This window comes from Physella acuta, unplaced genomic scaffold (genome assembly GCF_028476545.2).
Source record: "Physella acuta isolate Inbredline_101_S28 unplaced genomic scaffold, ASM2847654v3 ptg000562l, whole genome shotgun sequence".
Classification (NCBI taxonomy): Eukaryota; Metazoa; Mollusca; class Gastropoda; family Physidae; genus Physella; species Physella acuta.
The window spans coordinates 236,028-248,955 of NW_026732081.1; the positions used below are offsets into that span (position 1 = coordinate 236,028).

The 12,928-nt window shown below is 38.5% G+C and overlaps 1 protein-coding gene across 1 annotated transcript in view; it reads left to right on the forward strand.

The window, feature by feature from the left end:
- Positions 1-12,928, forward strand: part of LOC131946511 (ADAMTS-like protein 3) — an 80,766-nt gene that overhangs the window by 52,553 nt on the left and 15,285 nt on the right. The window contains exons 3-6 of the mRNA XM_059307332.1: positions 1,145-1,315; positions 3,631-3,864; positions 8,664-8,817; positions 12,296-12,425. Of these exons, the coding sequence (XP_059163315.1) occupies positions 1,145-1,315; positions 3,631-3,864; positions 8,664-8,817; positions 12,296-12,425 (689 nt within the window). The remainder of the gene's footprint in view (positions 1-1,144; positions 1,316-3,630; positions 3,865-8,663; positions 8,818-12,295; positions 12,426-12,928) is intronic.

Consider the following 12,928-nt stretch of genomic DNA (forward strand, 5'->3'; position numbering starts at 1 on the left):
ACCTTGCACTGCTGAAAGTGCGTCAAGTTGTTGGCCTGTACTTGTTCCAAAAACATGACAAGTTTATATGTGAAGGCCTTTAGGTGGGTGTATAGATCAAAAACTAGATTTCCTTCTCTTGTAGAATTAGGTTCCGAAAATTAAAATTACTGGTTATGTCTTCAGCAGAGGCCAATTTCTATACCCAGACATTATTGGCTGTAGCTTGAATTTACTTTCCAGAAAATAACCTATTTCCTTTCTCTATTCTGTGTTTGTATTTTTCAACAAGTCTCTGAACTATCTATGGTTTAGCCCATGTGATCTTATCAAATTCACCATCTTCACCACAGGATTCAGTACACTGCTAATGTCCACATACTTAGCACACAAAGCTTGCTGGGGAGTAATAAAGTACAGGAACATTGGTTGTAGAATGTTTTTCTCATTCACTTGTCCAACATAGCCTTTCTTTATGCCACTCATGTACTTTCGACCATCAAAAGTTAGGTAACTGAAGTTAGTCCAGTCAAAGTTATAATCAGCAAATTAATGGGTTTTTTTTAACTCAATAAATATATCCTCTCTGGTATTTGCACCCAAAGCTACTTTTTCAAGCTACTTTAAATTTTCTGGGCAAAGTTACTCAGTCACCTCCTACAAACATTTTTTTCCGTGGACAGAAAGATCTCCGCGGGCCGGATGAGAGGACCTCGCGGGCCGCATCCGACCCGCGGGCCGTAGTTTGGAGATCCCTGGTTTAGAGTAATTAATAACAACAAAAATCGTTGATTAACTTGTCGTACTGATAGTGGGACGTACGACTGGTGGAACGTGCGAGAAACGAGACGTACATAAAGTGGGTCGTTCGATTGCTGAGACGTTCGATAGTTGGAACATATCTACGAGGAGAAAAACTTTCCGTAATCGACCCATCATTCCATTCGGATATTGCTCTCCCGCAAACGCTAAGCCCCCAAAAACTTATTTCTTCCAAATCAACTGGAATGTTACAGCAAATATTAGTTATCGATTTGTGTCTCCCCAAATGTAGGCCTGTGTTCTCCCTGCAAAAAAATAACAATTAAAGTATATTTTTTTCTAGAAAATATTTTTTTATTAATTTCATCGTGTGTGATAACTTTTTATTTTGGTCTATTTTTAGATGGTGACGTCGACAGTCGGTGAGCGCTGGAGCGAGTGGTCCCCCTGGAGTGAGTGCTCGAGGACATGCGATGGCGGCGCCACCTACCAGGAGCGCACGTGCATTAAGGAAGACGAGTCCAACTCGACCTGTGAGGGGGAGAGGTTTCGATACAACACGTGCAATAATGACGTAAGTTCCGGTTTAGTTTGCCTTCTCTACGAATTAAAATAAACCCAGGCAAGAATTATTTTTTTAAATTAATTAAAATAAACGAAAACTGATTAAATATTTGCTCGAAGAGGCCATCTGGAAATGTAATTTGTATATCATCAAATTTAAAAAAAAAATTAATTGCTTTTATTCAATCGTGAAGTGTCAAACAGAGTGAATTCCCTTAGAGCTTCTTATCCAGCATTATCCCCCTTGAACGCGCCAGAAATCTTGCATCTGGCCGTAAAAACTGCACTACAAACCCATATCTCTTTGTGCTTATTACCTGGCCCTCGCTAACCAGGATCACAGCCCATGACTCGTTAGCTTTACCTGTGTATTTCTAAACTAACAACCCCGCCATGTTGGCAGTCCTGGTCACATACCTGGGCCCAACACACCTGTCTTCTAGTGCCTGGTTCAGCTTTATCGAACAGAAACAACAAACCCGCCTACTCCCCCATTCGCATCAACAACTGCTGCAATTTACTCTAGAAATAGATCTCCCAAACAATAGAAGACCCGCAAGAGAAGTTATCTGGATTATCTATGCATTTCTAAATTTAGATCCACGTTTTTTTTTACATATACTTCGAAGGTTAAACGTGTATATGTTGGTAGAGAATGTAAAAGCGAATGGGGATGTAGCACATGGCAAAAGTTTATCTGATCGACAGCGTGTACGGTGTGCATGGGTTTAGAACCTGCAGTTTTCGGTCATTAGAGTAAACCCTTCGTTTTGTGTGTAACAGCTGGTGTTTTGTTTACATCAGTGAACTGTTTGCTAACTACATCGTTGTTTGACGTTAAAAAAAATCGTGTCCTAGAATTCGCGAAAATCTACTTTTTGTGACACTTTTTAAACGTGCCAAATTTTCCGAGTTTTACCGTAAGCTGTTTATTTATCAACACGGAATGTGCTGACTCGACAGTTTCGTTTCATTCATTGAATTCAACCCATTTTCCCCCTGTGGCTATATTTAGCCATAAAAAAATAATCCGATAACTCTCTGAGCCGTGTTAAGACCTCTGTCAGCGGGCTGTCGTTTTGTGCTGTCCGCATGCTGTCAGCCGGCTGTCGCGCTACGCTGTTCACATTTGCCGGTTTTCATCCGGCACTCCGGGATGTTGACCCAAGTTTCAACCCCCCCCCTCCCCTCCCCCCAGCTAGCACACCCTGCATACCGACAGATCTGTTTGAAGATTAGGATTCACGGATTACATGTGAAAACGTCTGCCTCAATCTGCATCGTCTGTGATGTGGCTTGTCAAAACAACATACAAAACAACATACACTTAACAACATACATTTAACAACATACACTTAACAACATACACTTAACATACACAAAACAACATACACTTAACAACATACATTTAACATACACAAAACAACATGCACAAAACAACATACACTTAACAATATACACTTAACATACACAAAACAACATACACTTAACAACATACATTTAACATACACAAAACAACATGCACAAAACAACATACACTTAACAACATACACTTAACATACACAAAACAACATACACTTAACAACATACATTTAACATACACAAAACAACATGCACAAAACAACATACACTTAACAACATACACTTAACATACACAAAACAACATACACTTAACAACATAAACTTAACATACATTTAACAACATACAATTAACAACATGCACTTAACAACATACATTTAACAACATACACTTAACAACATACACTTAACAACATACACTTAAAAACATACATTTAACAACATACACTTAACAACATACACTTAACAATATACACTTAACAACACACATTTAACAACATACACTTAACAACATACACTTAAAAACAAACATTTAACAACATACACTTAACAACATACACTTAACAACATACACTTAACAACATACATTTAACAACATACATTTAACAACATACATTTAACAACATACACTTAACAACATACACTTAACAACATACACTTAACAATATACACTTAACAATATACACTTAACAACATACACTTAACAACATACACTTAACAACTTGCACTTAACAATATACATTTAACAACATACACAACAACATACACTTAACAACATACACTTAACAACATACACTTAACATTATACACTTAACAACACACACTAAATAACATATTCAACAATTCTTCCCACCCAACCCCACAGCTATCAGATTGCACTTTATAAATAAAGTGCTAAGGTGATATTTTTCCTATTTATACGTCGTCGTTTCTTTCAATTTTTTTCAAGTCAATTTTCTGTTTCAGCCTTGCCCGTCCGACTCAGTTGATTTCCGTGCCCAGCAATGTGCAGCCTTCAACAACGCGACCTACGGGGGGAAGCTCTACACCTGGCTCCCCTACACGGACAGGAAGAACCCATGCGCCCTCTACTGTATCCCAAAGGGGACTCGAACCGTGGTGCGGCAGGCCCCTAAAGTACTGGATGGTACCCGGTGCAAACAGAACGCCTACGACATGTGCATCACTGGGAAATGCTGGGTGAGCTTGTACACGCGATTCTCTTTTACGTCGTCATGTTGGCTAATTTAGACCATCTTTTACATCGTCATGTTGGCTAATTTAGACCATCTTTTACATCGTCATGTTGGCTAATTTACATCATCTTTTACATCGGCATGTTGGCTAATTTAGACCATCTTTTACATCGTCATGTTGGCTAATTTAGACCATCTTTTACATCGTCATGTAGGCTAATTTAGACCATCTTTTACATCGGCATGTTGGCTAATTTAGACCATCTTTTACATCGGCATGTTGGCTAATTTATATCATCTTTTACATCGGCATGTTGGCTAATTTAGACCATCTTTTACATCGGCATGTTGGCTAATTTATATCATCTTTTACATCGGCATGTTGGCTATATTAGACCATCTTTTACATCGTCATGTTGGCTATATTAGACCATCTTTTACATCGGCATGCTGGCTAATTTAGACCACTTTTACATCGGCATGCTGGCTAATTTAGACCACTTTTACATCGGCATGCTGGCTAATTTAAACCATTTTTTACATCGGCATGTTGGCTAATTTAGACCATCTTTTACATCGGCATGTTGGCCAATTTACACCATCTTTTACATCGGCATGTTGGCTAATTTACATCATCTTTTACATTGGCATGTTGGCTAATTTAGACCATCTTTTACATCGGCATGTTGGCTAATTTACATCATCTTTTACATCGGCCTGTTGGCCAATTTACATCATCTTTTACATCGTCATGTTGGCTAATTTAGACCTTTTCACCATCTTTTCCATAATGTTGTTTATTTATTTAAACCATCTTTTCCATAATGTTGTTTATTTACTTAAACCATCGTTTCCATTGTCTTGTTTGTTAATTTAAACCAGCTTTTTCATAGTCTTGATTGCTAATTTAGACCATCTTCCTCTTAGTTCCACTTGTTAATTAGCTGCAAAAAGTTTAACATTTTTTTTACTGGCCCATCAAAATTATCAGAATCACTGGTCACATAGGGGTCGGCGTGGTCGAGTCGCTAAAGCTCATGGTTGCTAAACCGAAAAAATTAGCTGGGATAGCTACTCTTCTAGGAGTGACAACTCGAAAAATGAATCAACTGCTGCCTTGTAGTTTGTTCTTGGTTGGACAAAGGCTATGGAAGCAAATCCAAAAAGAAAAGCAGGCTGAAATGGAGTCAACGGCTTCAATGGCCCATAACTAGTTAACACGTATATTTAATTGTGTTGAAGGGGTCACATACCTAGACTTGTATAAATAGACGACAGTGGGCACGTACCAAAAAAATGCCTAGAAATTGCGCACAAGAATTATTCGTATGTAGAAGTAAAAAAAACAGAAAACACTACACAAAGAAACTCCTTACGTCGTAACATCCACAAATAGAAAATAGCGCTCACAAAAATAGCGCAAAGATTGGAAACACTTGTTAAAATTTTGATAATTACTCACGCGGCTAATTACACAATTTGTACAACAGTTAACCACCTTGTACTCATGTTTTACATAGCAGGAGTCGAGCTAAATTTAACCGCCAATCAAACGGTGTTTATTTTTGTCTGATTGAAAGCCGTGTCAAGTTATTTTTAAAAACGGCTCGTAAATATTCTATAATTAGATTTGACGTTCTTCACAAACAGAAATATTTTAATTGTGTTGTGGTTATGGGTTTTGAATCAAACTTATTTTTAACAACTCGCTAACGTCATCGATTTGGGCGATGGCGTGGTCAGATGGTGGAGCTAGCGACTGCTAACCCGGAAGTCTCGAGTTGAGATCTCGGACTCATTTCTGTAGGATATCTGAGTCCACCCAGCCCTTATGTGCACCCGACTCACGTTAATAAAAAAAAAACAAAGGCAGCTGAACATAGAGCTGACCAGACTGTCCCCACTGTATGCCGAGGTCATTGAAACAGATGAACACTACTTCATCTATCCAACGCGAACGGAAAAAAAATGACGAAAGCCATCAATTTTTCAGCGGACTTTTAAAAATCTTTCAAAGCCTTACAATTAAGTTTAAAAATTAATTATTATTATTTATTTACTATAAAAGAAACTAATTGTAATACTATATACACACACACACACACACACACACACACATATATATATATATATATATATATATATATATATATATATATATATATATATATATATATATATAGTATTATAATTAGTTTGTTTTATAGTAAAACAAAAAAAAAATTAAATTATTATTGCTAAAAGCTATTACTAAAGAGAGACAAAAATGCATGAGAGTTTGCACACTTTTTCCAAGTTACTAAAAAATTGGAGGGGGGGGGGGGGGGGGTTACTAAGCAGCCCATTTTAACCCATGGCCTAAACTAAGTATGTTTTACAAAGGAAGCTGGTGATAGAATATGAACATTTTAAGATTTTAATACCAGAAAAATCAGATTAACTTTGTTTTACCGTAATGACCATAGGTCACCCTGCGTACTGTATACACTTTACCCTGCGACAGGTTATACCTGTGAAACTGTGTTAATCCTGTCATCAACTGTGGGCTGGGATAATCACGTGACTTGTTACTATGTACCGAGATGTCGGTGTAAGATGTGTAAAAAAATGTGGGTAGGTGAAGTAGACCAGAGTTCAGGGTTAACCTGTGGTTAAATAAATATGGGAAGTCTTGACGATGATGGTAGCTGTGTTCTTACAGCTGGTGACGGTAGCTGTGGTTTTACAGCTGGTGATGGTAGCTGTGTTTTTACAGCTGGTGTTTTTACAGATGGTGATGGTAGCTGTGTTTTACAGCTGGTGATGGTAGCTGTGTTTTTACAGCTGGTGATGGTAGCTGTGTTCTTACAGCTGGTGATGGTAGCTGTGTTCTTACAGCTGGTGATGGTAGCTGTGTTCTTACAGCTGGTGTTTTTACAGATGGTGATGGTAGCTGTGTTTTACAGCTGGTGATGGTAGCTGTGTTTTTACAGCTGGTGATGGTAGCTGTGTTCTTACAGCTGGTGATGGTAGCTGTGTTCTTACAGCTGGTGATGGTAGCTGTGTTCTTACAGCTGGTGATGGTAGCTGTGTTCTTACAGCTGGTGATGGTAGCTGTGTTCTTACAGCTGGTGATGGTAGCTGTGTTCTTACAGCTGGTGGTTGCAGCTGTGGTTTTACAGCTGGTGATGGTAGCTGTGTTTTTACAGCTGGTGTTTTTACAGATGGTGATGGTAGCTGTGTTTTACAGCTGGTGATGGTAGCTGTGTTTTTACAGGTGGTGATGGTCGCTGTGTTTTTACAGCTGGTGATGGTAGCTGTGTTTTTACAGCTGGTGATGGTAGCTGTGTTTTTACAGCTAGTGATGGTAGCTGTGTTCTTACAGCTGGTGATGGTAGCTGTGGTTTTACAGCTGGGACATATAAAGGTCGAATCAGTCGCTTAATTAAAATGTGTTAAGAATGTCTATTTAGTAAAATATATTAACATTTTTGGGTGAAAAGGCTTCGGACAAGTGGCTTGCGAGCATTTTTCGCATTTGGGCAATTGTCCGTTCTTACATTTGTCGAAATCGGATAAGTGTCCATTCGGGCATTTTTCAAATTCGTGCAAATGTCCATTTGGGGAATTGTTCAATCCGGCATTTGTCGCATTCGAGCAAATTTCCATTCCGAAAGTTGTCGCATACGGGTGTGTCGATTCGGATACTTGTCGCATACGGGCAATATGTATCCATTCGTGAAAACGGCATTCGGTAAAGTGATTTCTGGAAAACGTCCGTTTGCCACTGATACAACGTATATCCATATGTCTGGCATACACCCCTTCTCACCCCGTGCCCCCCCCCCCCACTAAACAACACAGACTTGATCTGATGTTGCAGATTTATTGCACCGGGTTTTCCCAAAGTTATATTTAGCAAACATTTGACCCGAACGTTCTGTAGTTAATTAGTGAAACCAGCGAATACGCGAGGGGGACTAAGTCAAAACAAGTCGTTTACACGGTCGTTTCGTCTCCCAACACGAGAAATCTCTGGTCATTTCGTCGTCCCATCAATCTCACTTAAGAGGTTAACCAGTGCGCAGACGACGAAATAAAACAGAATTGAAGCTTTTGAGTAATGTTGGTTTCATTCTGTAAGACAAATCTTGGCTTTTTCTTTCTTCGTGTAGGATATTTTTATTTATTCCTCTCTCCGTTTTGATCGTTCCATTGTGGCTAACATTATTATATCATTTCTTACATTCATTCTGTATGATAATCTTATTTCTTCCTTATGACTAATCTAGTTTTTCCTTAAATCTTTTTCTTCCTCAAAACAATATTTTTTGTCTATAAGATATTCCATTTTTTCCTTGTGATATATCTTTTTTTTTAATGATACTTCTTTTTCTCCGTTAAAAAATTCCATTTCTATCTGAGGATCATTTCGTTTCTTCTATAAGATAATCAATGTTTTTCTAATGAGAATTCTAATTTTCCTTTAAGATAATTACATTTTCTTCTTCGTTCTTAATTTTTAATGCTGGAAAGAATTACCTCCAACACAAATAAGTATTACGTGTCAATTTGTTATGCGCCTAATTCCATTTCTTCCTTAAGATTGTTCAATTTCGTCTTAGCGATAGTTCCATGTCTTCCTAATGATAACTCCATTTCTTTCTAATGATAACTCCATTTCCTCCTAATGATAACTCCATTTATTCCCTATAACCGTTTCTTCCCTATAACCGTTTCTTCCCTATGACCATTTCTTCCCTATGACCATTTCTTCCCTGTGACCATTTCTTCCCTGTGACCATTTCTTCTTCTCCCCTCCAGACAGTAGGTTGTGACCACCAGCTGGACTCCCCACTGACCCAGGACATGTGTGGGGTGTGTGGGGGCAACAACTCGTGTTTAAACAATGGCACCAAGGGACGCTACCAGTGGGTGGAGATTGGCCTGACCCCATGTTCCGCATCCTGCGGTGTAGGTAAAACATCATTCACGTGTACATCTGTTCACATCATTCATGTGTACATCTGTTCACATCATTCACGTGTACATCTGTTCACATCATTCATGTGTACATCTGTTCACATCATTCACGTGTACATCTGTTCACATCATTCACGTGTACATCACATCATTCACGTGTACATCTGTTCACATCATTCACGTGTACATCTGCTCACATCATTCACGTGTACATCTGCTCACATCATTCATGTGTACATCTGCTCACATCATTCACGTGTACATCTGCTCACATCATTCATGTGTACATCTTCTCACATCATTCACGTGTACATCTACTCACATCATTCATGTGTACATCACATCATTCATGTGTACATCACATCATTCATGTGTACATCACATCATTCATGTGTACATCACATCATTCATGTGTACATCTGCTCACATCATTCATGTGTACATCACATCATTCACGTGTACATCTGTTCACATCATTCATGTGTACATCTGCTCACATCATTCATGTGTACATCACATCATTCATGTGTACATCACATCATTCATGTGTACATCACATCATTCATGTGTACATCACATCATTCATGTGTACATCACATCATTCATGTGTACATCACATCATTCATGTGTACATCACATCATTCATGTGTACATCTGCTCACATCATTCATGTGTACATCAGCTCACATCATTCATGTGTACATCACATCATTCATGTGTACATCACATCATTCATGTGTACATCTGCTCACATCATTCATGTGTACATCACATCATTCACGTGTACATCACATCATTCATGTGTACATCTGCTCACATCATTCATGTGTACATCACATCATTCACGTGTACATCACATCATTCACGTCTACATCTGTTCACATCATTCACGTGTACATCTGCTCACATCATTCACGTCTACATCTGCTCACATCATTCTTCATTCTGCTTCATAAACACTCACATTGTGTCTGTCTGATGTATAATTCAAGTGTCTCATTTTTGCCAACAATCACTTTTGGATCTGATACCCACACACATAATTCAAAAATTCATCATTTTTAAGCAATATTTCAATTAAATAAATGTTACGAATAACCAATAAAACATAACTTTAGAGCAAGAAAAGATAATGTGCACTGTTAAAAAGTTTGAAAGAAAATTTATTCCATCGTTACACGAAATAAAAACATCGTAAACTAGAATAAACTGCTTACAGATACAACTGGAAATACATATATATAATTTTTCTGAGTGATAACAGGATATGGTATCTTGTCCTGCTGTACAAAACACGGCGTATGAAATACAGAGAATTAAATATCTGATACAATAAATAAATCCCATGTCGTACAACACAGGAACTTACTATAATAAAAGGCACCCGTTAAACTGAGTAGATCTAAATGTAATAAATTGGACATAGGAGTTGATGATGGAGCAGAAATGTGAACATTCAAACTCAGTTTACACCTAATATTTTCCATGTAATACTTGATAGACTAATCAATACATCTAACCCGAAAGTCTTGAGTTCGAATCCGGGTTCAAGTCCGTTGAACCTAACTCATGTTAGGGAAAGTAGGGCAACAGGGCAAAGTGCTGACCACATCTTCCCTTAATATGCCGAGGTCAAGAAACATATGAACTCTACTTCATTGTCACAACGGACCGCTATGGCTAAAGAGGATTCTTTACTTAACGTACACATATCTTTCATGTATACGGTAGAATCATCAGAACATTTTTCACGTGGCACACATCAGTTCATAGGGGTCGGCGTGGTTGAGTCGGTAAAAGCTCATGGTTGCTAAACCCAAGTCTTGAGTTCGAACCCTCGGGCAGATGAGACTCGTTTGCTGGGCACAGCCACTCTTCTAGGAGAGACAACTCCAAAATTAAACAACTGCTGTGTTCTTGGTTGGACAAAGGCTATGGAAGCAAATCCAAAAAGAAAAGCAGGCTGAAATCGGAGTTAATTGCCTCAATGGCGCATAACCAGTTGACACGTATACTTAATTGTGTTGGAGGATATACCTTCCAACACTATTAATTAAGAAGAAAGAAGAAGAAGTACATGATCGTTTATTTTAAAAATCAAGACCACTGCTCCGTGTAAAGTCTGAGTCTACCAGCACCTGGACCGCCTAGGTCACCTAGTCCTACTCATCACAGACAACCCTAGCGCGTGCACCGTGATTGTTGACGTGTTATGCCCATCATGCCTCAAACAAACATTGCACTCAAACACAATTTATCGAGTTGCTTCCCTCTACACCCCGCTGCTTCCCTCTACACCCCGCTGTACCCGCTGTACCCGCTGTACCCGCTGTACCCGTCAACCCGACCTGGTCTGAGAATTATTACCGTTCATCTCTACATCTCCTGCATCCATTGTTCTATAGATAACATCCATTGTTCTATAGATAACAGCCATTGTTCTATAGATAACAGCCATTGTTCTATAGATAACAGTCATTGTTCTATAGATAACAGCCATTGTTCTATAGATAACAGCCATTGTTCTATAGATAACAGCCATTGTTCTATAGATAACAGCCATTGTTCTATAGATAACAGCCATTGTTCTGTAGATAACAGCCATTGTTCTATAGATAACAGCCATTGTTCTATAGATAACAGCCATTGTTCTATAGATAACAGCCATTGTTCTATAGATAACAGCCATTGTTCTATAAATAACAGCCATTGTTCTATAGATAACAGCCATTGTTCTATAGATAACAGCCATTGTTTTGTAGATATTCCGCATCACAAGATAATCTATTGATGCCAACGTTCACTTTGGTAATGACAGGTGCAGACGCTTTGAAAAACAGGTTTTTCATTTTAGTTTCACACGGCGTACGAGAGAACTACATTTTTAAACAAGGATGGAACAATGATTTAGTTGTGGAAGAATACTAGCACCGCTATCGTAGCATGTTAGAACGGAATTACAGCCCCATTACAACAATACAAGAACTAGAAACATTATAGAACAGTCATAGAAAAATACCAATAATAATAGTAATATAACTTCAGAGTCAAATAGACCACTGGATGATTGCGCATTGCAAATCCAAGCTTTGATTTCCCACAATGTTTAAATCATGCAATAATTCCGAGAAAGGGCTAAAATATGATAGAACTAAAACAACAATAACAGAACAGTACTAAAACAAATGTATATCAATGCTATAATAACTCTAAGACAGGAACACAACAATAATCCCAGAATAGCGATAGAACAAATTTTTATAAAATAGAACAGTTATAAAACAAACACAGAACAGTTCTAGAACAGCGGCATACCAACGGTTACACCATGCAAAAAACTACAGCAGTGATAGAACAATACCTAGAACGGCTGTAGAACAATTCCTACAACCGCTGTAGAACAATACCCAGAACAGCTGTAGAGCAATACCTAGTACAACTGTTGAACAATTCTTTACTTTTCTCCGTGCCAGGGACCCAGGTGTACCAGTACCGCTGCAAGGATCGACCCACGGGCAACCAGGTGCCCGAGGCACGATGTGCTAAGTCACCCCGACCCAACGAACGGGAGAAGTCATGTTACAGACGCCAGTGTCCTCCAGTGTAAGTGTTAAGTCATGTTGACACTTAAGTGTAAGTCCTATGTCATGTTTCACACTATAGTGTAAGTCCTAAGTCATGCTTCACACTTTGGTGTAAGTTCTAAGTCATGTTGACACTTTAGAGTAAGTGCTAAGTCATGTATCACGACCCAGTGTAAGTGTTAAGTCTTGTTTCACACTATAGTGTAAGTCCTAAGTCATGCTTCACACTTTGGTGTAAGTTCTAAGTCATGTTGACACTTTAGAGTAAGTGCTAAGTCATGTATCACGACCCAGTGTAAGTGTTAAGTCTTGTTTCACACTATAGTGTAAGTCCTAAGTCATGCTTCACACTTTGGTGTAAGTTCTAAGTCATGTTGACACTTTAGAGTAAGTGCTAAGTCATGTATCACGACCCAGTGTAAGTGTTAAGTCTTGTTTCACACTATAGTGTAAGTCCTAAGTCATGTTTCACTTCAAAGCCTAAGTGCTAAGTCATGTTTCACACTATAGTGTAAGTCATAA